Source organism: Grampus griseus (assembly GCF_964374135.1).
Source record: "Grampus griseus genome assembly, chromosome: 20".
Taxonomy (NCBI): Eukaryota; Metazoa; Chordata; class Mammalia; order Artiodactyla; family Delphinidae; genus Grampus; species Grampus griseus.
This window is the reverse complement of record NC_139014.1, coordinates 37,676,239-37,703,608: the sequence shown is the minus strand read 5'-3', so window position 1 is coordinate 37,703,608 and position 27,370 is coordinate 37,676,239. Positions and strand designations below refer to the sequence as shown.

The 27,370-nt window shown below is 37.2% G+C and overlaps 1 protein-coding gene across 1 annotated transcript in view; it reads left to right on the top strand.

Moving 5' to 3' along the window:
* Positions 1-3,314: 3,314 nt before the first annotated feature.
* Positions 3,315-27,370, top strand: part of LOC309838368 (AP-1 complex subunit beta-1-like) — a gene marked incomplete at its 3' end in the record, with an annotated part of 82,416 nt that continues 58,360 nt past the window's right edge. The window contains 9 exon segments of the mRNA XM_082679437.1: positions 3,315-3,389; positions 7,541-7,646; positions 10,786-10,921; positions 16,254-16,444; positions 18,690-18,911; positions 19,437-19,557; positions 19,690-19,785; positions 26,910-26,988; positions 26,991-27,015. Of these exon segments, the coding sequence (XP_082535563.1) occupies positions 3,353-3,389; positions 7,541-7,646; positions 10,786-10,921; positions 16,254-16,444; positions 18,690-18,911; positions 19,437-19,557; positions 19,690-19,785; positions 26,910-26,988; positions 26,991-27,015 (1,013 nt within the window). The 5' untranslated portion in view covers positions 3,315-3,352.

The following is a 27,370-nucleotide window of genomic DNA, read 5'->3' as shown; positions in this document are numbered from 1 at the left end:
AATATATACAGGGACTTCCGTGGTGGTGCAGTGGTTAAGAATCCGCCTGCCAATGCAGGGGACATGGGGTTTGATCCCTGGTCTGGGAAGATTCCACATGCCACGGAGCAACTAAGCCCGTGCGCCACAACTGCTGACCCCATGCTTTGCAGCTGTTGAAGCCCACGTGCTCTGGGGCCCATGTGCTGCAACTGCTGAGCCTGCATCCTGCAACTAATGAAGCCCACGCACAGCAATGCAGAGTAGCCCCCGCTCACCACAACTGGAGAAAGCCCACGTGCAGCAATGAAGACTCAATGCAGCCAAAAAATGCATATATATGCAATTTTTTGAGGTGAAATTCACATAACATAAAATTAACCATTTTACAGTGAGCAGTTTGGTGGCATTTGGCCCGACTCTTCTCATTTGTTTTTGTTTAGGCTAGTTTATTTTTATTTTGGGGGAGTTTCTTTTGGCTTAAGTCAGGAACTGACATGATAAAATGTTGCTCTGCCAATATGTGTAAAGGATATTTCATTACTGTTGTGTAGGACAGTGCAAGATAAGAGAGTGGTGTGTTTCTCCTTTCTCTTGAAAAGCAGGGGTTCTTAATTTACGGTCTAAGATCATGTACTTGATTCTCTCCTCTTCCCTGAAATTTTGTGGGCTGGTACATTATTCTCTAGTTAAGAACTTAGTGCTCACAATGTAATAGGACAGAAATCTATTCCTCGATGATGAAATTTGTTAGGGGAAGTAATGAAATGTGTGGGTCACTAATAAAGGTACGATTTAAGACTAGGTTAATTTAATGTTTAACAGATTGTGCTGAAATTTTCTGTTAAAAATTTAATATATGTGAATGTGTATGAGAGCTTTAGAAAACAGAACGATTTGGGGGCCCTTTTTCAAAGAAACAGTGAGAAATTCCAAGCAGCTTTTGTCTTTAAATGTTAAGCAAGTTTTAACTTTTGATGATCCCAAAGGATTAGAGTGGTGTAACAACATCCTGGATAGACCATAATGGCCTTGAGCTATGGCCCTCCTGTCAGGCTCTAGTACTGTAATCATTTCTGTATACTGGTTTTCCTCTTTGTATATATAAGTTCTTAGATGATAACTTCACATTTATTCCAGGTCTTTTTAAAATTAATTAATTAATTAACTTATGGCTGTGTTGGGTCTTCGTTGTTGTGTGTGGGCTTTCTCTAGTTGCGGTGTGTGTGAGCTTCTCATTGCAGTGGCTTCTCTTGTTGCAGAGCACGGGCTCTAGGCTTGTGGGCTTCAGTGGTTGTAGCATGTGGGCTCAGTAGTTTGGCTCACAGGCTCAGTAGTTGTGGCACACGGGCTTAATTGCTCCGTGACATGTGGAATCTTCCTGGACCAAACCCACATCCCCTGCATTGGCAGGCGGATCCTTAACCACTGCACCACCAGGGAAGTCCCTATTCCAGGTCTTTTATGTGAAGGACTCCTTTCTTCAGTTTGCCTACTTCACATTTAGTTTACACTGTGAATGGATTAAGTGATTAAATGGATTAAAAGATTATAATTCTTTGAATTTTAGCTAGAAAAGACATTATGAAAATACTACATAAGACAAACCTCTGTTACAGGCTCACTTTAAGTTATAACAAATAGTGTCAAATCAGAAATTTCTGTATTCTGTAATGATTTGTGTGAGTTCTAGCTCACTTCTTTTAACAAGGTAAATTCAGTGAAATTCTTGTACAACCTAAAAGCACTATTGTATAAGGATCAGTACTATAAACATTAAGTAGCTCCTTGGAAAGATAACAGATGAGTCTAATTTCCCTTAAATAGTCCAAGTAGTACATTTTAGAGAACAAATTTGAGGCAACCTTTTTTCATTATTTTATGATTTTCTGGCTTTTTTCCTTAATTGCATTGATTTGTTGAGTGCTTAGGTCTTTTTTCTCAGATCCATAATTACCATTGTTTGTGGAGGTATTATTGCTCAAGTTTGCCAAATATATTATCACTCATGTTGTTTTGACCAGAAAATAATGAGTAGGTGCCAGGGCATCTGTCCAAAATTTGGTGATAAGTATTATGAATGATGGTGGTCAGTAATAAGATAATCATTTTTTAAAAAATTTATTTATTTGGTTGTGTCGGGTCTTAGTTGTGGCAGGCAGGCTCCTTAGTTGAGGCTCGTTGGCTCCTTAGTTGTGTCATGCGAACTCTTAGTTGTGGCACGCATATGGGATCTAGTTCCCGGACCAGGGATCGAGCATGGGCCACCTGCTTTGGGAGCACAGAGTCTTAACCACTGTGCCACCAGGGAAATCCCAGAAGCTACTCATTTTTGAGTGCAGCAGGAATATTATTAAAAGAAAGTTTTAATGTATTTAAAGAAGTCAAGTACATTGGACAAAATCTTAGGGTTTCTCAAATCAGAAAACATTGTCTCATTATTTGGGGAGAAATGTGATCAGTCCATGCTGTTTTCGTTTTACCAATGGAGCCTTATGTCAACTGGATTAATTCTGGAAATTGGAACAGAAAAGTTAAAGTTGAAGCTGGGATCCATGTTCTTTTAAGTTTTAACACCAGTTCTGATTCTCTTTAGTACTCAGTGTGACTGAACAAATATCTCAGTTTTTTGCATTGTTTTTAACTGTAAACTGGTATTTTTTATTTTGGGGAATACTCGGGGGAATTGTAGGTTGTTGGAAATATGAAAAGCATAATTTAAAAAAAATCCATGCGTAACACCTCTCTAGATGTTTGCCTCTCTAGGTGTTTGTTATGAAAGAGTATTGTCCTACTAATCTAGGCTTTTCTTTTTTTTCTGAAAGAAATTCCTTTTATTGATAGTTGCATGTAATGGTGAATAGGTTGATAAATTTTTTTTCTCTTTCAGTTTTACTCTGTGTCAGAATATATGTCTTAGAGTGACTCCATCTTGAGGCAGGGAAGTAAATCAGATTTGCTTTAATGGAAAGTAATGGGGAGATCTTTTGAAACAAACTTTTCCTTATTTTAAATATTGGAGTGACTAACTGAAGATGTATTTGTAAAAAGATGTAGCTTTAGGTCTTGGAGACTCTGAAGAGATAATTGTGGATAAAATCATAAAACTATGATAGGTTCAGATTATCACTCTATTCCATTAGGCCTTTGGATTTTGTTCCAATTAGCTTTTGAGGCAAGGATTACATTCTTAATTATCCTTGCATCCCTTTGGATCACCAGTGATGGTGGTAAGGATGAAGATACTTTCTGAATGCAGAAATTCTTGTATATAAATGATCTTAAAATTAGTTGAATGCCTTGCTGGACATAAATAACTTGGTTAAAGGAATTCTCTTCTCTTGCTGTAGGTGCACATTAAAGATCCACAACCATGACTGACTCCAGGTACTTCACAACCAATAAAAAAGGTAAGTATGAGAACCTGATCACAGCCTTTTTTGAAGATTCTTCAAAAGTTGTGGTGTAAGATTGTTCCAAGTAGAATGCTCCTGACCTCTTCAGACATGTATGTCTTGGACCATCTCATTGGGGATATCCTACAGAAAAGTGTATTGAGTAAATTATTAAATTATGGGTTTTTAAAGATACAGCTGTGGTGCACATCATTTTGACTTGAAGGTTTTAGTGAAACGAAGAGATCCAAGATTGATCCATTGAAGACTGATAGATCTGAGGAGGGTAAAAGGAAGAAGCACATTTATTTTCTCTTTTTTAAAAAAATTGAGTGTAATTGGTTTACAATGTTGTATTTGTTTCTGGTGCACAGCAAAGTGATTCAGTGGTGTGTGTGTATGTATATATGTATGTGTGTATGTGTGTGTGTGTGTGTGTGTGTGTGTGTGTGTGTATGTATACATATATATATTCTTTTTCAGATTCTTTCCCATTATAGGTTATTACAAGATATTGAATATAGTTCCCTGTGCTATACAGTAGGACCTTGTCTTTTATTTAATATATATTAGTTTGTATCTGCTAATCCCAAGGTCCTGATTTATCCCTTCCTCCCTTCCTGTTTGGTAACCATAAGTTTATTTTCTGTGTCTGTGAGTGTTTCTGTTTTGTAAATAAGTCCATTTGTATCATTTTTTAGATTCCACATATAAGTGATACCATATATTTGTCTTTCTTTGTCTGACTTACTTTACTTAGTATGGTAATCTCTGGGTCCATCCATGTTCCTGAAAATGGCAGTATTTCATTCTTTCTATGGCTGAATAATACTCCATAATATATATAAACCATATCTTCTTTATCCATTCATCTGTAGATGGACACTTAAGTTGCTTCCATGTCCTGACTATTGTAAATAGTGCTGCCGTGAACGTTGGGGTGCATGTATCTTTTTGAATTAGGATTTTCTCTGGATATATACCCAAGAGTGGGTTTGTTGGATCATATGGTAACTCTAGTTTTTTAAGGAACCTCCATACTGTTTTCCACAGTGGTTGCACCAAATTCTTTTATTTTTTACTTGGAAATAAACCTTTTATTACAAGGAGTACTACTAAAGCAATACAGCAATAAAAAGTAAAAATGAAAGTTCCCTCCCTCCCTATTCCTGTTCCTGATGGGAACTCGGTATGTATCCTCAGTCTTTTCCATGCATGTATTAATACATATGATTTTTAAAATTTTTAACAAAAAATGATTATGCAAAACAATGCATGGAGATTTGATATTTTCTTATCCTTCCACACATGATGATTTCATACCATCATTTCTGAATTATGGCTGTCAAAAGGCATAATCTCAGTGTAATCATGAGGGAACACCCGTGACAGCTGAGGGTGTTCTATAAAGTGACTGGCCTGTACTTTTTAAAAATGTCATTGTCATGAAAGACAAAGGCTGACCAGCTGTTTCAGATTAAAGGAGACTAAAGAGACATGACAGTAAATGTAATGCATGATCCTGCATTGGATCATGGCCCAAGGAGGATGGGGGTAAAATTACTATAAAAGACTTTATCAAGATCTTTGAATAAGGTTTATAGATTAGATAATGACAGTATATCACCGTTAAACTTCCTGATTTTCATCATTATATTATAGTTATGTAACATAATTCCTTGTTCTTAGAAGTTATACAATGACATATTTAGAGCTAAAGAGACATGATGTCTACAGTTTACTTATTCAATGAATCAGAAAAAAATGTATAAATATATAAAAAGTATGATAAAGCAAATGTGGCATAATGTTAGCAGATGGGGAATTTTGCAACTTTTCTTTAAGATTAAAATGATTTCAAAAGAAAAAGAAAATGGGAGGGCACACATAGTGGCCTGGAGCACCAGAAAATTTTCTAGAAAGCACAAGCATATTTCTGTTGTTTGGGTAAACTTCTATTATAATACAGAAAACACCATAGAGAGTTGCTTAATTACATTAGCTACTAGTCCATGGCTTTCAGCCTTGCCTGCACATTGGAATTGCCCAGTGAAGTAAAAGACAATAGTTGATGTCCAGCCCTATCCCTGCAGATATACTGATTTCTTTGGTGTGGGATATGGCCTAGACGTGGGGTTTTTTTAAAAGCTACCCAGAATTTTCTGATGTGTAGCCGAGATTGAGAACTGTTGCTAGCTGCTAGCAATGCTTGGTAGATTTGATTCAGGGGAAAAGGAGGGGGGAAGATAAGAATTTAATAAAGCTGCAGTATGTATGAGATACCTTGCCTCCGTGCTCCTCCTTGGCTCCACCCAACTTCTTGCTGTTTTTACTGCTTATAGCGTACAAAAGCATTTAGCCCCTTGTCATTCATTTTCAGCTTTTTTTCTTATTCTCTTATCATTCTGAAATGTATTTATTTATTCTGTTAACATTTTGTGTACTTTGATGACCAAGATGTTTCTATAATAACACAAAAAGATGTAATTTAAAAACTCACCTAATTTTCAAACCTTCACTTATAATGGGTCCTGGTAACCTTTTTTTAATTCAGGGATTTATATAAAGGTTTGAGACTTACAGATGAATCATGGCTGGGTAAATACCACATTTTAAAAAATGGATAGACTGTGTTCCTTTTACTTCCTGTAACACCCACCAGAACTGCCACTGGTGCATATTCTTTAAATTTATGCTGTTGGAATTGGAATAATTTCAGTTATATACTGTTTTGATTCTTCAGCTCCTGCTGCTATTCACAATTCAGATTTTCTGAAACCGTGCTGCTTGTCCTTTACTGTTTTCAGAAGTAAATGATGGGAACCCTAAGAGCTGGGTTTAGCAGCAGATGACTTGGAGAAGAGGAGAGTGACTCTTTAAAGGGCCCAGCTTTTCTGTCTGTGCTATTTTTGCAGCTGTCAAATAAAAGGGTGATTTTTGTAACAGTTTGTTTGCTTTGTTAGCGATGGATTTTGATGTAACAGGCTTTTTTAGTGCTCAACTTCTATGCTTCTTGCCAGTTCATCCTTCCCATTTAGAGGCTTCAGCAGATCACCTAGTTTGATGCCCCCACTATTTCTATACTGGTGAACGAGGTTAAAATGAACATCAAGAACAGTCATAAAGGTGGAAGAAAATGAGGCAATACTGTGGATTGAAAGTTGAAGTGACAATAGTCAACTTATTTTTCGTGGTCTTATAGTATATTTTCTTCTTTCTTTTAAAACCAGTTGAGGGCTGTTAACCTTTTTTCTTATTTCAGCTCCAGCTTTCTGAAGATAGGTGAGCCTGGGCCTTAAAATAGTGGTGACAGTCCTGGCATTTCACGGTGCAGGGCCTGAGCAGTCAGTCATTTAAGATTATACCTTTAGAAATGACTCTGGTTTGTACCATTCTTGAAGCTTCAGGATTATTATTTCTGTTCTTAGATTGATTGAACAGGATAGGGCCTTAAAGCCCATTATCATCTTAAAGTACTAATTAGAGCAGTGATTCTCAACCCTGATTATACATTAGAATCACTTGAGGAAACTTTAAAAAATGTGAACGTAGGAGTTCTACTCCTTGACATTCTGATTTATTTGGTCCAGAGTGGAGCCTGAGCATTGGCATTTCTAGATACTTCCCGGGTAATAGTGTGTAGCCAACATTGAGAAACACTGGATTAGAGAGTCGGGAGAAACAGTTCTAAGGCCAGCTCTGTCACTCGCTCACTTAGTGACCTTTGAGCCTCAGTTGTTTGTGGAGTTGAGAGTAGGTGAATGAGGAGTCTCTTCTGGTTTGAAAACATTGATTTGTGAACCTGTTTGCTGCCTGCATTTATTTTTTTCCCAGGACTTTGAAATTCTGATGGGAGATCATCCCTCAGGTGCTGTTCTCTCCCCATCGTAGTAAGATATCATGAGATATCTTTCCTTTTTCCCACTTCTGTGCTTCCTGAGATCTGGCTTACACCTTCCTCTCTGGCGATAACCCCAAAATAGCATCCTTATCAATGCGTTGGTTAATATTCTAGGGATTTGAACTGTACCTATCCTATAATTTTTAAATAATCCTATTTCAGTTGCAGCCCTGCCACTGGTCAGCTGTTGTGTTATTTGCTATATGGTACAGTGTTCTGCTCTAGTTCTCTGATCCTGGGACCTCACCCGTTTGTTGTCTTTTAGGAGAAATCTTTGAATTAAAGGCTGAACTCAACAATGAAAAGAAAGAAAAGAGGAAGGAGGCTGTGAAGAAAGTGATTGCTGCTATGACTGTGGGGAAAGATGTTAGGTAAGGGTAATCTCTTCTGCTTTGCTCATTTTAGACTCTTACTCTATGGCTTTTAATGCTTTTTTTTTTTTAAGCAGAGGTCTTCATAGAAGCCCACATGATTTAAATTTATTTATTTATTTATTTATGGCTGTGTTGGGTCTTCGTTTGTGTGCGAGGGCTTTCTCTAGTTGTGGCAAGCGGGGGTCACTCTTCACCGTGTTTGCTCCCTACCGTGGTGTGCGGGCCTCTCACTATCGCGGCCTCTCTTGTTGCGGAGCATGGGCTCCAGACGCGCAGGCTCAGTAGTTGTGACGCATGGGCCCAGTTGCTCCGCGACATGTGGGATCTTCCCAGACCAGGGCTCGAACCCGTGTCCCCTGCCTTGGCAGGCAGATTCTCAACCACTGCGCCACCAGGGAAGCCCTACTGCTTTTTATTTAAAGCTATTACAGTCAGAACGTATAAGAATGAGTTTGTCCCACTGGAAACATCAGGAAGTGTAGTTGCTTTTATATTAACTCTGTGATTAAGTTTTTTTTTTTTTTGAGTGAAACGAGTTTGATTTCACTTGCATACAGATCTAGCATAAAACCTCCTGAGAGCTGGCACAGTTACAAATCTGTTGCTGAGGTAGTTTTAGAAGATGATAAAAATATACTGAGAAACAGAAGCCCATGTGTACTTTAATTGGCTCAAGCCAGTGCCCTCAACTTTACAACTCTGCCTTTAATTGCTGAATTCAAGAGGAAAATCAGTGGTAACAAAATCCAAAGTGTCTTTTTTTTTTCTCCCTTTTTTCCTGTAATTTAGGAAGGCCATTTGGAAATAAATAAGGATTGTCTGCAGGCCCCTGAGGATTCCCGAGATCCTTTCCATGAAATCCATGAAGTCAAAGCTATTCTTGTAATAATACTTAGGTGTTATTTACCCTTTTCACTGTGTTGACATTTGCATGGCTGGTGCCTTAGTGTGAATTAAGGCAGTGGTGCCAAACTGTAAAAGTAGTCATTGTATTCTTCACCATCATGTGCTTGCAGGAAAAAAGGGCAGTTTCACTTAGGACTGTCCTGCATGAAGCACTAAAAATTTATTTCAGTAAACCTTGAACCTTGAGTTCAGGTCTTTTTAATATTCTGTGTGATGAAATAGGAATTAGGCATAAAGTACTTCTACTGCATAGCAAAGTGTGACGGTTGACTTGAAAAAAAGCCCTTGCACAATTGTTTGACTTGGGAACACCATTTCTTTGTGAAAGAAAGATTGACAGACAGAACTATAGTTAATCAAACTTCAGTATTTGGGAGACACTTTATAAAAAATGAACAAAGTGAACCTGTCACTTCAAGGGAAAAAATTTGACAGTAGATAAATTTCGACTTTAAAGTAAAAATTAGAGTGTTGGAAAACTTGTATCTCCCATCGTGAGCTTGATAGCTTCCCAATACTTAGAGATTTTTCTGATGAGATTGGTGGTGAAATTAATGACTGTGATTATTTGCTGCTGTATAATGAAATATGCCACCATAGAGAAGATCTGCATAACTCATTGAACCAATATTTTCCAAATGACCAGTGCATACATCACAAAATTATGCATGGGTAAAATATCCATTCAAAATAAGTGATAAATGAATGGATTTTAATGCAACCAAGTACAGAAAGTTTATTGATATGGTTTCAGATTCCATATTGTACCTAACTTTTAAGAAACTACCATTTGTGGACTAAAAAGAAAAACAACGATTTGTCTAGCTTTAATGTATCAAAGGAGAACATCCAGTTATATGAAAAAGCTATTAAAATACTCCTCCATTTTCCAATTTATATACGTGTATGCAAATGGATTTTCTTCTTGCACTTCAGCTAAACAACATTCTACAACAGGTTGAATGCAGGAGCATGTGTGAGAATCCAGCTGTTTTTGTTTAAAGTAGACATTAAAGAGATTGGCAAAAATTAAAACAATGTCATCTTAATTTAAAAAAAATAAGTAAAATAGGTAGATTTTTACTTTAAAATATTTATGTTAATATGAAATGCATTGATTTTCCTTTTATTAGTTGGGTCAAATGCTGCTGATAAGAAATGGATGAGTACAAGAATGCCAAGTAAATTGCAGCATCTAGTGGTGGATGTAAAGTGTAGTAACTCAAACATCTGAGAAGGTCCTAAGGCTGATGATGACCTTCCTAATGTCATTAAGAAAAGGGAAGTTTAAATTTAAGTGCATTCTGTGTCAGGCACAGGGACAGATGCTTTTACTTACAATGTTTTTTATAGTCCTCATGTCTTCTGAACTAGAGATTATTCTGAATCAGAAGTTATTCCATGTTAGAGATCAAGCAGTGTATACTTGGTGAGGCTAAAGAATAATCCCAAAGTCATACAGCTAGTGGTAATGTAGCCAGGATTCTAACCTAGGGTCTGAGTCCCAATACCTGTTACTGGTCACTTCCTTCATGGGTGTATATATACAATAGAATCTAAATGTGTACATGGCACACACGTTTAGAACTGTTTCATTTTCTGAAAATGGTTAAAATTTTGAACAAAGGTCCTAATTATCTGAGAACTGTTTTAATAAGGAAACTAATCAAATAAGTTCCCACTGGTCAGGGATGGAAGAATATGTGCATTAAAAAGCATAACAACTGTAGTGCTTTGAACTGCAAATAATTGATATGAAAAATTATGGTTAATTTTTTTGTGTGACATAGTGATTTTTTAAAAAAGTTTGTAAAGATATACACTAAAATATTATATATGAAATGTTTGTGAAGGATTTGTTTAGAAATTGTTTAGAGCAACTAGATGGGGTAGGGACTGGGAGAAGGCGAGTGGGTTGAGGTTGTGTATGAAACAAGATCGGGTATGTATCAATATTTGTTTGCAGCTGGGTGATGGATACATGGGTTCATTAAACTGCTGTCTCTAATCTGAAAATTTTCATAGTAAAATATTTTTTAAAAATCTATTTTTAGACATCTTCTTGGGACCATTATTATAAATTCTTTAGTAATTCATTTCTGTGGTAAGTATTATCACTAGTGGACATTTGTCCTCACATCAAATCACTTTTTAAATTAAGGTTGTTTCTTTGTGTTCTGTCCAACAGCCTGGCACCAACACTGTTCGCTTTCCCTTCCTCTTTTCTCAGCTCTCTCTTTCCAGATGTAGTGAAGTGTATGCAGACTGACAACCTGGGACTAAAGAAGCTCGTGTATCTCTACTTGATGAACTATGCCAAGAGTCAGCCAGACATGGCCATCATGGCTGTCAACAGCTTTGTGAAGGTAACTTTTTCCCAGGGACTCAAGAACAGTCTCTTCTACCTCAGAAAACCTTTTCAGAAATGTCTCTTGATATGGTTAGTGTCTGCATTGCAAATAAGCAACCTCTGTTCCAAAAGAGGGCCTCTAGAGAAGTATTGGCCATTGAGTAGGAATATTCATGATTTAAGCATTCTGTATGCCAGAGTTTGTCTTCCAGTTCAGACTATATGGTGAGCCTTCTGTCAGCTGGGCTTGGTGCATCCTTGCCAGGTGGGAGAAGAAAGCCAGGTGAAACCTCACTGTTTTATCTTCCAAGGCTGACAAATGTTGGGCATATCATTGTAGTGTCAGTAACCTGGGGTTTTACCTATTTTATCTTTGTAGAAATTACGCTTATGGTTCAGATGTAGTGGAAACTACAGGAGCTGCCTTTTAATTTTGTTTTATTGAATAGGTCTTACAGTAGTTGATTAACTTTTTTGTTATTGTGGAAATTTTCAAACATATTCAGGTTGAGGGAATAGTATAATAAATTCCTAAATATCTACCTTGTAGTTTCAGTAGTTACCAACCTATGGCCAGTTTTGTTTAATTTAACTCTCCATACATGCTTTCCTGACCCCCACCTCCTCTCCTACTGGATGATTTTAAAGCAAATCCCAAACATCTTAAGAATGAAAAACTCATTTAATCAGCTGATCATTAAAGAAAGTCCTTAATATTATTGGATATCCAGTCAGAATTCTCCTATCATTAGATTTGATGAACACAGTAATAAGGTTGTTCTTATTAGGGTTTTTGTTTCGTTTTGTTTTGTTTACTTCTTTTTCCTCTGCCTGGAATTTAGTCTACATTAAAAGCAAAAATCAGACAGCATTTCTAAAATTAGCTTCTATTAAATTGTTTTGGAAAATAAACATGCTTTCTTCCTCCTCATGGAATTTTTGTTCTTTTTCTGTGTTTAGCTACAATGTACAGGATCATTATAACATTTCATTCTTTCTGTCTGGTGATTCATAGATGGATGATATCATTGGAAAGAATTTAGTTTACATTTTTTGGAAGTTAGCATGTGCATAGGTTTATAATGTTTAAAGAAAAATTTTAATATAGGGCAATTTAAGGGGTGTTCCTTCTTGGTAAGTGTTCTATTTGTACTGTATTTGGAGGCACTTGCTAGGAAAGGAGAATGTATGTTAATCAGGATTTCAGAGGGCCCTCTCTGCTGCTTCGTGCAAGGAACTTATGTTGGGCATAAACCAGCTTCTAGATTCTCCTTTGCTTTCTTGGCTGTAGGCCCCAGATATCCAGCCCTCTTTTCTCCCTGCTTAATATTTGTGGAGTGGGACATATCTTTCCAATTCCTGATTTTTTGTTGTTGCTGTTGTTGTTTTTGCAGTACGCGGGCCTCTCATCTCTGTGGCCTCTCCCATTGTGGAGCACAGGCTCCGGATGTGCAGGCTCAGCGGCCATGGCTCATGGGCCCAGCCGCTCCACAGCATGTGGGATCTTCCCGGACCGGGGCATGAACCTGTGTCCCCTGCATCGGCAGGCAGACTCTCAGCCACTGTGCCACCAGGGAAGCCCCAGGTCTTGAGTTTGTATTCAAGCATTTTCACTTTCCAGCTTTGTTGGCTAAGCAATTCACTGAATTTCTCTAATCCTATTTATAAATTCATTTTTAAAGCCTATTTCCTTATCTGTAATAGGTGGATTTTGATAGCAACTACCTTAGAGTTGCTGGGAAGGTAAATGGCATAGTAAGTGTTCAGTAAGTTTTAGCTATTATTGTCTTTTATCTCTTTGTCCAATTCTATTAGGTATAGTATAAAGTAAGTCAAAACACAAATTGCTTACATTAAAAAAAAAATTCAGCAGACTCCAAGGGTCCACAATGAACTGTCAAATTGAAGGGAAGTCTGTAGTTAAGGCAGAGAAAAATTTGTCTAGTATTGAGTGTGATTTTACACACACACATGCACGTGCACGCATACTTCTGTATGTATGTATATGTTTGTGTTTAATATCTGTTAAGTATACATATTATATTAGGTCTACAGGGGGTATGGGTGGTATGGGGAGGAGGAATGTTTCATTGCAGTCTTCCAAAGAACAGAATTTACCATAATTGGGAGGCAAGATGAATTAAAAAAAAATTTCTTTTGATGCTATGGGATATGTTCCTTTGTAGCCTAGATGCCAGCTCTTTGTAAATCAACCAATGTGCTGAGAAAACTCACTTAAACCCTATTTATAAATCCATTTTTAAAGCAAAACTTCCTTTAGAAACCCCTTTCTTTCTTGGGAACTCCAGTTTTTCTGAGATTATAATTAAAAGGCCATTGTTCTTTTCATGGCAGTGTTTCCTAAAAGAACTGCCAGTTTTCTAGGGGGAAAATGTTATGCATGTTAGTCTTAGTTCACATTCAAAGTGATGGTACAAGAGAAAGAGACATAACCTTTGTTTTAATGCACTAGTAAACCAGGGCAGTTACTGCAAGAGTCAGATTTTTTCTTTTGATAATGAATTATTGTTTGGGGAAGGCTCTCTGGGAAGAGGAAGTAAATCATGTTTCAATACATTATTTTTAAACTTTATTTTTACAAACAGATAATATATGTACTACATTCTATACAAAATTCCAAAGAAACACAGAGACAGGTGAGTTGTCCTGTATACCCCAGCTACCCAGCTGCTGTCTTGAAGTCAGTCTTTGCCTGCTTGAGATTCGATGCTCATTTTAAATTTCCATTAGAGTGAGAGAAGCATGGCTTACTGACCAGGAGAACTCTAAGCAGCTCTTTATTGGCCCATCTCAGTATATTTCTGAAAACTTAGCAGTATGAATGTGAAGATTAGGAGATGAAAGTGGAAAGGTAGAATAGAAGGAATTTTAGAGGAATAGCAGTAGAGTTTTGTTATTGGGGGTGTATCTCCTCTGGTCAGTCATTGGCTCAGTGACCATTTGGCAGTGATCTTTTTTCCCCATGCAAACTTTTCTAAACATAATCATATAATCTGATCTCTCTGGATCTTTTAATTAGATTTACTTTTCCCTGTTTCTTTTCTTGTTTTAATGTGATAATAAGTGAAAATTGCCTGTTTTACCACCAGAACATATACTTCATTAGCTGCATTATATACGTGGTTTAATTTCCAGTTACCTGTGATGTTAGCAGAGGAGTTCTAATTGTTCATTCTGTTCAACATTTCCTGTTAACAGACCTCATGTTTAGTTTTTTTTAACATTAAAAAAGCTTGACTGGCAGAAATGGTAAGTTGCGACAGGACATTTGTTTTGGACGAACTGGTAACAAAGACTGGGCATGTGTTGGCAGCAAGAGAGGAAAACAGGCATTTGTTCTTCCAGTGTGACATTTTGATCCTTTATCCTGTAATCCAGTGTATTAAGTGTATTATACAGGGGAAACACAGTACCTTTTCCCTGCATGTAAAGCACTGAGATGATGGAGATTATTGTTTCAATTTTCATGCTTTTTAATTTTTACTAAAGACCATGCTTGGCAAACAAAAATTAAGTCAGGAAAGAACCTCATGCATGCTATCATGTGATAGGTGAACTAGATAATCCTTCTCGATTTGTGTTAATAACAATAAAATATTATATCCATAATCATACTTACCAAGTGAACCTTTGATTTTTTTTCATCTTGGAATTTTTTCTCCTGATCACTAAGTTATAACTGAAGGTGATTCCATTTGTGGCATCATTATCTTAGTTAATGGATACTGTCATCAATGTATTATTTGATTTAAAAAACCATATTCTCTAGAATTTATCTTCTAGGTAAAATCATATACTGGGATAATCTGCAGAGTACCCAAGTGACATGGATATTAAAATCAATAGCTAAACTGTAACCATTATGTTTCTTCTCTTGCTAGCAAAAGGATAATCATACAACTCTTAGTTTCTCAAGCTTTTAACAGGGACTTCAGTCAGAACTAAAAATGAGTTGACATTTTTGAGAATCTTTTCAATATACATAATTAATGAAGCTGCTACCTATTGCATCTCACTTATGCTTACAGAATATTTATATATGGCCTTACTGTGCTAATATTTAGCAACAGCTGAGAGCCTCACTGCAAAATGTGTTTTTAAATTCAGTTGTACAGAGCTATAGTTTTTTGTCTGTTTTGTTTATTTTTGGGTGTTTTTATAATCTTAAAATTACTTTAAACATTCATTGGTTGTAGGTTTCTTAGTTAAATTAGACATAATCTGTAATTTTGATAAAGTGTCCACTTTTTTTTCTGGCAGCTAGTATGGATTTCTGGGTCTGTTAAGTCAGGATACAAGTGTACTTTCTTATATTTGGTAGCAATTTTTCATTTATCATACTGCCTGAGTTAAGGATACATTTGAGGTACCATATTTCATTGATTCTAAGATGCATTATTATTTCCTGTATTATGTAGAAAGAAAAATACCTCCTATTAAACTGACATGCCGTTGATTATTAAATATATCCCAACTTCAGAGATGTTAATATGAAGAACTGTGCAACTTAGTCTTGATGAACTATGGTAATATTGCCACCTTAACTTTGTATAAGGCTTTGTAGAAAGCACTTATACATAAGTCATCTGATTTTATCCTCAAACTAAAGCTAATCTGTGAGGTGCATTAAATTATCCCACTTTCAGATGAGGAAATTGAATTTCATGGAGATTATGTGCTTTCCTAACATCATGTTACAGTGAACTATGGTTTCAAGGTCACATTTTCTTACTCTGAGACTTAAGGTGTGATTGACACCTGAAGTATCACCTCCCCAACCCCCAGTACATGCACGCCCATACACCTATAAAATTGTTTGGCCTAGATTTTTCTTTCCATTGCCTAATGTAGATGTTTCATATTTAAACTTCACTGTTTTGTGTTTTTTGTCTTGTTTTGGCTGCGAGGCATGTGGGATCTTAGTTCTCCAACCAGGGATCGAACCCATGCCCCCCTGCAGTGGAAGCACAAGTCTTAACCACTGGACTGTGAGGGAAGTCCATAACCTTCACTTCTTTTACAGCTGTTCATGTGTCTTAATTCTACTGATAGTGTTGACTACTATTAAAATTATTATTGTTTTAATAGTAAATCATGAGGAACTCTCTGCTAATATGTGAATTGTTTTAATTCTGTGTTGCCTGACCATGAGGAAGCTATGTATGCCATCATTGGTGGTTTTTTATACATTTTGAAAGCAGTATATCTCTTTCTAGCTGACTGCATAAAATGTTCAGGAACAGTTATGGGTTGAGATCTATGAAGTGATCCAGAGAAATAGTTGTACTGTTCTTGACAAATCAAGGTCATATCTGCTTCTTTCCCAGGTGGTGGCTAATGCTGTAGCAGTATTATCTGAAATCAGTGAATCTCACCCAAACAGCAACTTACTCGATCTGAATCCACAGAACATTAATAAGCTACTGACAGCCCTGAATGAGTGTACCGAGCGGGGCCAGATTTTCATCCTGGACTGCCTGTCTAATTACAACCCTAAAGATGACCGGGAGGCTCAGAGGTCAGTCTGTTTTTCTGGATAGTATCTAGGAGTCTTGACCGGTTCAGTCTGTATTAGAATAAGGGTCTGTTACGTTGAGAAAATCAGTGGCTTATGGGATATATATTGCTATCCTGTGGTATTTTCTCAATGTATTTAGGAACATTTTACGTGGTAGAGTAAACCATGCAAAAAATAGCTCTTCCTAAGAGGAGATGTGTATTTTTCATTTCTTCTTTGAACAGTATAGTTACAACCCTCTGAAAAACTCTCCCTCATCATGGTCTCACATCTCTCATACAGCAATTCCTAGCCATTTGGCAAAGGTTTTTTGAGCGTCTCTCACTGTAGTAACAAAATTTTCGTTCTTTTAGATGCATAGTAAGTGGCTTCATACTAATTATTGAGCTGCCTTATACCTATAATTAGTACTAGAGAAACTGTGTTGGAGCCAGCAAAATGTATGATGTCTTCCGTTAGATATAGGAATCACATCAGTCTGAATTTGGAGAAGATTTTGGAAGGCACACCTGGATTGTTCTGCTCAGCTCTCTACCACTTTAGTGTTGCAGATTTTCTTTGACTATCAGATACTGACTACTAAATTTCATATACACATACATACATTTTAGTTTATAGAATTGGAGGTATCATCAGTTTTTATTGAGCATTTTGTGTATATAGGCACTGTACTAGGCAAAATAATTCTGAAGAATTGTTGGCTCTTCATTTTATTTTATTTTATTTATTATTATTATTATTTTTTTTGCGGTACGTGGGCCTCTCATCGCTGTGGCCTCTCCCGTTGCGGAGCACAGGCTCCGGACGCGCAGGCTCAGCGGCCATGGCTCACGGACCCAGCCGCTCCGCGGCATGTGGGATCTTCCCAGACCGGAGCACGAACCCGTGTCCCCTGCATCGGTAGGCGAACTCTCAACCACTGCGCCACCAGGGAAGTCCTGGCTCTTCTTTTTAATTATGGTAGATAGGAACCTTCCTTGCCCGGCTAAAGCTTGAGCTACTATAATGTAAGTGCTCTTCACTTGTCTGGGAAATTGTTCCCTCTGGATTTAACCAAAGCTCACCCTGATAGTTTCTTTCCATCACTGAAAGTACAAATATCTTCTGGAAAGAACTTTACATACAATTTTATTTTCTCTAGGTCATTGACATCTCACACTTACTCATTCACTCAGCAAATATTTATTGAGCCCATGCTGTATGCCAGACATTGTTCTAGGCTCTGAGGATATAGCAGTGGACAGACAAAAATCATAGCTCTTATGGAACACTTATTCTGAGGGATAGGGCAGAAGTATATATAATATGTATATGTAATACAGCATATAATAGGTCAGATGATGATAAGTGTTAACAAGAAAGATAAAGTAAGGAGGAGATCTAACAAATGCTGGGTGGTCAGGAAAGGTCTCCCTGAGAAGGTAGCATTTGTATAAACACCTAAAGGAGGTCAGGGAGTCAGCCAAGTAGATACAGGAGGAAGGGAGAAATACACAGCTTACTTACCTTGTGTCCTTAACTGAGTCAGCTAGCCACTCACGTTGCCTAAGAGCTATCAAAATTAGGTTAATTTCTGAAGAACCCTCAATGGATAACTAAATATTCTATATTTCATGAGACATTTAAGTGTAGGTGGCAGGGACTAGGAGAAGGGGATGAGGTTGAGAGAGTATTGCAGTGGTGTTGTGTTGTTAAAAACAAACAAACAAACACCCTTCCCGAGATTCCCTTATTATGCTGAATGCAAGAGGTTGGGTGGTTTTCCCTGTCACCCCATCTCATTCTGCATCTTACAGTGAAACTTCAGCCACAGTTGGTTGATATCTCTCACTATGAAATAACTCTCAGAATGCTTAATTTGACTTCTTATAGGCTGAGGAGAGGGCTGTGAGGCAGGGAGCCCTTACATAATATGGGGAGACAGAGTGGACTATAAAATAGGAAGTTAAATGGTGTGAGCTTCAGGTGTTTGGGGTATTGGCTAGTTCCCTTCCAGTTTGAACATCCCTTATTGCTGGTTTCCTAAAGTCTTCTGAGATCCCTGCTCTGTTTGTAGTTTGCTGGGATTGAGGCGTCCACAGTGTTGGATCCCAAATTTACCTATGTATGGAGTTTTGACTTTTCTAACTGATTTTCTAATTTCTTTATACCTGGGCCATGGGAACCTCTGACAACATTACCTTATAGATTGGATTGAGCAAAGAAATTATAATTTAAGGTACTAATTTGCATTTTCTGTCCTCAGTATCTGTGAGCGGGTAACTCCTTGGCTATCTCACGCCAACTCAGCAGTGGTGCTTTCAGCAGTAAAAGTCCTAATGAAATTTCTAGAGTTGTTACCCAAGGACTCTGACTACTACAATATGCTGCTGAAGAAGTTGGCCCCTCCACTTGTCACTTTGCTGTCTGGGGAGCCAGAGGTGCAGTACGTCGCCCTGAGGAACATCAACCTGATCGTCCGGAAAAGGTTGGGAAAAAATGAATTGGTGATTAAAGTGTTTGTAATTTTGAATTAAACTTAATAACATCATTATTAAAGAGGACTGTGTTAAAACTCTGTTTAATGTATGGAAATGAAAATACTGTATGGTAGAGCAACTTGCCCAGGGTCAGGAGGCTAACAGTTGATTTTAGAGTGTTCCTACAATGAATGCCTGGTGTTGCTCTACAGTTTAGTTTCTTTTCTGAAGGAACTCTTAGTTGTATGATAGCTAGTGTCTGCTTAATATGGTTCAGGCTGTAATGTAGATCAGGTTGTTGTTCTTCCAGTGGTTCTTCTTGGCAATATATACTTTACTCCTTAAAAAGGATAAAAATAGTCTGCCAGATGGATCTGGTTAGAGGGGTGTAGAGGAAGTTTGTGAGTTGTTTTCCCTGGAGTGGAGCGTGTGAATGGAGAGCAGAGGAGCACAGGTTAGGTGTTAATGCAGACTCAGAAGGATATATCAATATACGCCTCACCTTCCTTATCTTGTGTTTCTGTGTACCACAGGCCTGAAATCTTGAAGCAGGAGATCAAAGTTTTCTTTGTGAAGTACAATGATCCCATCTATGTGAAACTAGAGAAATTGGACATCATGATTCGTTTGGCATCCCAAGCCATCGTTGCTCAGGTCAGACTTAAAGTAGATTCAAGATAAGATCTAATAACTTAGATCTTAAGATCTTGCCTTCAGAAAAACCTAGGCCATGAAATTGCTGTTGGAGAATCCTTAATGATTGTTCACTTCATGGATTTTTAACAGGTTCTGGCAGAACTGAAGGAATATGCCATAGAGGTGGATGTCGACTTTGTGCGCAAAGCTGGGCGGGCCATTGGACGGTGTGCCATCAAGGTGGAGGCAAGTGTCCCATGGTAGTTGTGATCACGTTGTGGGACTCTGGGTATTCTCTTCACCTCTTTCCTTACATTTTTAAGTTTATCAAAATAATAAAGCACATTGTTAAAATATTAAAGAATTTTTAATGAAAAACAGCTGTCCCTGGTCCCTCTCTTTCCCGAGGGAATCATGTTTAACTCTGTTCCTAGTTTTAGTTATTTTGATTACTTCCATATCTCTAATATCCTTATGCTACTAATTATTGATTTACCAATTGTAGACATTGTCTATTAACTTTCCGCTATGAGAGAAGCAACTTGGTTCATATACTTCATCACTCCTACTTCTACCCTTCTGTATAGATCCCCTGTATAGTTATATCATGAGGTTTTTGTTCCTATATTATCTTTGTAAATTGAGATAATATACCTTTATTTCTTGTTCTATCAACTAGAGTCTTGCAAAGCTTGCTGTGCGTATTATGCCTGTAAATATGTAGAGCCTACACAATCAAATGATTGCGTTTTCTTTCTTATGAAGGCTTTTGTTTTTTCTGTAGTTTATAATGGTCTTTGTCTTTTTTTAAAATTTCATTGTGCCTTCATTGCACTCCTATCTTCTTCCAGCTTTTCAAGCATAATATCAAATTAATAAAACTTTTCTTTTGTTCTAGACCCTTCTCTCTTCCAGTCCTCTGTCCTTCCAGTCCTTACTCCAGTCTGGGTGGTTGCTTTCTTGTCTTCTGCACAGCCATCTTTCCATACAGCCTCCCTTCATTGCTGTTTCTTGTTATGGGTACTTTTTCATAGCATTCCTCTTTTTATGGTTGCAATAGTTTCTTAAATCTCTTGTGATGTGAATTACAGTTTTTGGTTTTGCTTCTGCAGTTTGAATTTAATTATCTGGAGTATTTTATGGTGATGGTTGCATGTTTATATATGACTTTTTAATTGAAGTGTATACCATACTTACAGTAAATTGCTGCCTATTTATACTAAAAATGAGATGACAGAAAAGTTGTCAGGACTTCTGTGCACATAGGCAGGGCTGTTGACTAGCAGGTTTCTGCTTTAGGGCAGGGAGTTGATATTTACTTCGAAGTCCTCTTGAAGAGCTTCTCTGTGGTCTTAGAGGGCAGATTGGTCCTAGTTTGGTTGCAGCCTTCCAGTAGGTATTAAGGGCTACAACTTACAATGCACTGCTTCATCAGTCACCAAGCCTCTGTTGTTTTTCCTCATTCAGAAGTTTGTTGCAATTAATGGTGGCTTCTGTGCACAACGATATTGTGGATTCAGAGCTCCATATTTGTTCTTACTACTTGACTATGCAATTCTGCTTTTTTTTCTTTTGACATTTTATTTAATTATTTATTTATTTATTGGCTGCGTTGGGTCTTCATTGCTGCACGTGGGCTTTCTCTAGTCGCGGTGAGTGGGGGCTACTCTTCGTTGAGGTGCATGGGGGCTTCTCATTTCGGTGGCTTCTCTTGTGGCAGAGCACGGGCTCTAGGTGCATGGGCCTCAGTAGTTGCAACAAGCGGCCTCAGTAGTTGTGGCTTGTGGGCTCTAGAGCACAGGCTCAGTAGTTGTGGTGCACAGGCTTATTTGCTTCGCCGTATGTGGGATCTTCATGGACCAGGGCTCCAACCCGTGTCCCCTGCATTGGCAGGCGGATTCTTAACCACTGCACCACCAGGGAAGTCCCTACAGTTCTACTTTGAGTCAGATTGGGCCATATGATTTCACAACGATAGTTACTAAAATAATTTGTACAGTATGACCAGTGCTTCACAGGAACAGAAGGAAACAGATGCTGTGTGAGAGAAGTGTCTCTGAAAGCCAAATTCCTAATTGGCCTTCCTTGTTTTTATTTACTGAATGCTGTTTCATATAGTTACCACTGATAAATCATTTAGTAGACTAGTTGTTATAGCAAGAAGTTAATTAATCCTGGTTTCTACTTCTGGTTCTGCCAGCTCAGTTGCTTCACATACTTCGGTTGCTCCATATATACTTCTGTTGCTCCATTTGAGAAATGGGAAAATCTGTTTATTGGATCTTGATGTGTTACATCTTTTTTTTACTACCACACTTCTTAACTTACCACCACTACTTAACCTTTTTCTTTTCTCATTGTGGAATAGCCACCTGCTTATGGTATTAATGCAGACAATTTTCAGAGCTATTTTGGTAGCAGAAGAGTCATTTTGTGCTTTTCACTGCCAGAATGTCATTGTCTTACTAACCTCTCTGACAGTGCTCTTGCAAAGAGTCTCATTCCAAAGTTAAAGAGATTTTTCTATCCCTGGAATTACTAGAAAGTGTTCTCAAAGCATCTAGATTCCTAGCGGCTGTTAGTATCACCTATTGTGACTAAATGGAAAAGTTATCCATCATCTTCTGGAAGAGATGAACTTCTGGTGGCTCTCACTTCTTCCTTTGATTCAGGGTGCCCTGGTGGGAATATGAGTGTGTGAGGAATGAACCTCCTTTGGAAGCTTAAGATCAGCCTTCAAGAATCCTGCCTTTTAGATAGTGTTCTCTTATCTCCAGTTACCTGGATTTGCCTAAGAACTTTTCTTAGAACTGGTTAAATCATGAAAGTTATTAGTTGGAAAGAGTTGCCTAGTCCAGACACAGTTATTGGGGCAGGAGAGGCAGTGATTGCCTGTTTTTAACTAACCTATCCATGGGACAAGGGCAGGAACCAGCGAGGGAATTGTAATAGCCTTTCTCTGTAGCTTCCAGACTGAGCTGCTTCTTTTCTCTCAGGGCATCTGACCCTTTTTTAATGTGTAGTTGGTTTCAAAGATGTGACAGATGAGAAAAAAAGAATTTTAGTTTAGTGCTTAGCTAAGATAACAGGGCCTATTGTAAAATTTGGGTGTTAAGAGTTGGAGTTGTTTTTTATCACGACTGTAAGTACAAGTGTTTCCTTGTTGCTTTAAGTATCCTGAGGTGAAAAAAATGTATAATTTTATCATATTAAGTTGGTTAGGTTAAAGATTAAGCATAAGCCATTGAGTCAATAAATAACACTGTAAAAGCAATTTCATAGTACTGTTTTTTCAGTAACTTTTGCCTATTCTTTTTTGTTTGGTTGTTTTTTTTAATAGATTTTACTCTCCACCCCACCTCCAGCTTTATTGAGGTATGATTGACAGATTTAAAGCTGTATATATTACAGTGTATACCTGTTTCTTTAAGGAGGAAATAAACCCCTGCCCTCCTTTTCTTACAAATAAAATGATTTGGTTGGGAGATTTATTTATATGTTTGGTTTTGTTTGAGAGAGATTAAGTCACTAAGTTAAGGTATTCCTCACTTCCCACTCTTCTGTTCTTTGGTGTTTACCATTTCTCATTTTTGTAGCTCAAGATAAGGTACTGACTTATGTCTTATGCAAACAAAAAGCATATGTATTTACTACATAAAATCATTAAAAATAGACAAGTTAAAAGTAGAACACTCTGCTTTTTCTACCCTTCCAGAGATGATGTGGACATGATTTTAAGTCTTTGTTTACATAGTCCTCCATAAACAGGTGTGTTTTTTACAAAAACGAGATCATTCTACAAATGCTATTTACTTATGTTTTGTAGTCTGCTTTTTTTGCTTATTATACATGGACATTTTCCCATGTTACTGATAATATTTTACATCATTTTTAGTGGTTTGTAGACATACTGTGTGATTGCTTCATAATTATTTAGCCTTTCCCTTCCTGTATGGACCTTAAAGTTGTTTCTGCTCTTTTTCCAAATAATGGTTATAAGGAGGATCCTTGTAGCTAAATCTTTGATCTCTAGTTGAGGTGACATTTTTTTCATTACGCTTAGCCATTTGGAATTGCTTTTTCATGGCATGTGTATCTTTTTTCAATGTGTTATCTTTTCCACATTGATTTTTTAAAGTTTTTTATAATTAATTAAAGGTATTAATTCATTTAATACCCCTTCATTTCATTAATAGTTATTTTCCCAATTATTTTCCTTTTGATTTCATTTGACTTCTTGATGCATAGGAGTTCACATTTCCTTATGTAGTGAGTTCTATCCATTTTCTCTCAATGGTATCTTTTTTAAAAAATAATAAATTTATTTATTTATTTTGGGCTGCATTGGATCTTCGTTGCTGTGTGTGGGCTTTCTTTAGTTGTGGAGAGTGGGGGCTACTCTTTTTCGCGGTGCGCGGGCTTCTCCTTGCGGTGGCTTCTCTTGTTGCAGAGCATAGTCTCTAGGTGCTCGGGCTTCAGTAGTTGTGGCATGCAGGCTCAGTAGTTTTGGCTCATGGGCTCTAGAGCACAGGCTCAGTAGTTGTGTTCACGGGCTTAGTTGCTCTGTGGCGTGTGGTATCTTCCTGGACCAGGGCTCGAACCCGTGTCCCCTGCATTGGCAGCCGGATTCTTAACCACTGAGCCACCAGGGAAGTCCCTCTCCCAATGATATATTTAGTGGACCACCTAGAAAATTGTGCTTCACTTCAAAGTTATATAAAATTCACTTTTATTTTCTACTTTAATGGCAATGGTTTGGTTAAACATAAGAGTGTGGGGATCAAACACCAGAACAATTCATCCTTTCCTTACTGTTATGAAATGTTGCCTTTTCATATACTAAATTTTATATGTCTGTATGCCTTTTTATGTTTCTGGACTTACTTTGTATATACAATGATTGGATATTTACTTTTGTTCCTCTGCCATACTGCTTTAATGGTGTTTTTAAAATTTAATCAAAAGCAATATAGGTGAGATGACAATTTGCTTGAAAATTACTATCCTAGACTTAATTGTTTTTGAATATTGATGCATCATGGGAGATGGCCTTTTGTTTATCTTTATTATAATAATGAAACTAAGGGTTCAGTAAATGTTAGCTTTCTATCAAGCCTTATGCTGAGTACTTTATTTGTACTATCTAATTTGATAATTTAACCCTTACATGCTTTATAATTTATCATAACTTTTATATTTAAAATTTCCCAACTGTTTTGCTGTTGTAATAACAGCACAGGAAATAACTAGCTGAAAATGAATAAAATAGAATTCAAAAATGGGAAAACTACAATAATAAAAGAGAACAGAATCATCATATATATGACCTCATATAAATAACCTCAAGATGCAATTTTGTTTTCGTTATATTGCTTGGAATGGTTTAAATTATAATACCTTTAAAAGATTTTATTACAGAAATTTTTAGGTATACACTAAGGTAAAATTGATTAATGAGCTCTCATATACCCACCATCCATCTTGAACAAATAGCAACACATTGCTGTTCCCATTTGATCTTCTCCCTCTCCCTCCCCCTTCAAGGGAGTGGGTTACTGTTATATTTTAATGCAGATCTCAGATATGATCTTATTAGAGTAGTCCAATGTGTATATCTAATAGATAAGGTCCTCTAAAAAAAAATTGTCATGATATCGTTTACCATACTCAACAAACAGTGACTCTTAATCTCATTAAGTACCTAGTCCATGTTCAGTTTTCCCTAATTGTGTCTAAATGTCTTCTTACAGTTGCCTTGTTCAAATCAAAATCTAAACGAGAGCTAGCTATACATTGCATTTGGTTAATATGTCTCTTAAGTCTTTACTTATTTATTTGGGTACCATTTGTTGAAAGGACTAGATCATTAGGTTTGTAGAATTTTCCAGAGTCTAGATTTGGCTGATAGTATTTTAGTGATGTTGTTTATCTCATTCCTTCATCCCCTTTAGAAAATTAAATCTAGAGGCTTGGTAATATTCATATTCAGTGTTTTAGGCAAGAATACCTCTTAGATGCTGCTGTGAATTTCCTATTGCATCTTATCAGGAGGCATATAATGGAATGACCCATCATAATACATTGTAATATATGATAAATCAGTCCTTGGTTTTTAGGATCTCTCTTCTGGAACCCTTCTTTTAAAAACTATGACTTATTGTTTCAATACATTAGTTTTGTCACTTGTATTCTTCCATATTCCCTTCATTAATGAAAGACTAATAGATTAAATTCTATTTTATAGATGAGCCATAGGCTGTGGAAAGTTGCAGTTTACCTAAGGCCATAGACTTGCAGTTATATAGCCCAGAAGATGGCAAATTTTTCTTAAGAGTTTTTTGAGTCACAGATAACTTTGAAAATATAATGAAAACTGTAAACCTTCTCCCAGGAAAATATGCTTGTGTGCACAAATGAAATTTGGCAGTTTCATTTCAAGAGGTTTAAAGATGCCTTCTGTCTGTGCTCATTCATGAACTGCAGATAAAGACCTCTTCGCTTGGCTTATTCTTTCATTCTTATTCTTTCCTTCTACCTTGACTTATGCTTTCTTCTCACTTCTGTCATCCTGGCTATCCAAGATGATTTTTTTCACTTGAACTGTTTCTTGTAGTGAGTAAAATTTGGAGTATACCTAGAACTTCTGTATATCTCCATCAGATAACCCAGCCTCTAGTATAGTGTGGTCAAATTAAATGCCTCATCTTTTAGTCTAGTTTAGTTGATACACCTGAATGTTCCAAAAAAAATTTTTTTTTATGTTGAGATTGTGTTATTGTTGTAGTTTCTTAGGACAGGGCCAAAAGTAAGCTCATCACACGAGATGAATTGTGCCAAAGCACAGCAGTAGAGGGCTGCTGCTCGCTCAGGCAAAACAGCGCCGTCTGCCCTGCTGTGGTAGCTTTTATTAAAACATTATCTAGGTTTACACTTTAAGACTTGTTTTCTTAACATTTCAGAAGTGCCAAAGCAGCAACCTATGTTTTTATTAATTATACAAGCAATAATTGGCTTTCGTGAGAACCTACCGTGCTTCGTCCTTGAGCGCAAGAACAGCATAAAGTTCCCACCATTATTTTGATTATACTGAAGTAGCACAAGGACATTTCCTTGCGTTCCCACCACTCTGATTATACTGAGGACATCTCATGGATCAGTGCCCAAAGCGCTCAATGCTTCTTTTGCAGGCCCCCGGTTTGCTGGGGTGGGGGCTCAAAGCAATCAGGACTGTTTGCAGTTCTGGCTTATTCGACAGCCCCCAGTTTGCTGGGGGGGGGGCTCATGGGTCACGTCTCCTTTCCATGTCCTCAGTTATCCCACTACAGTTATTGGATGGATCATCTGACTTCTCATTATGTTCCTCTTTGCAGCAATCTGCAGAGCGCTGTGTAAGCACATTGCTTGATCTCATCCAAACCAAAGTAAATTATGTGGTCCAAGAGGCGATTGTTATATCTTCCGCAAATATCCCAACAAGTACGTCCAGAAACTTCTGACCCTCTTCCTCAGATCATTTAGGAAATGTTTAAGTAAGGCACTTTGAGGTTGGCTAGGTAAGAATTAATCTTTGTAAAGTAACTGGTCATAATTGAATACTTTATTAAAAATCAGAAATATATAAGTTGGTTAGCACAAGGATTAAAATCTGATTTTTCACTCTGCTTTATCACTCTTAGAAGAATTGAAGTGCTGTCTGAATATGTATTGTCAATTGGCATATATTAAAGTTAGCCAGATTCTTTGGTGATGAAGTTACTATTAAATAAGGATACCCAGATATTCCACGTTGTCTGGGAATAATCCATTTTATGCCTCTTACCAGGCATAATTA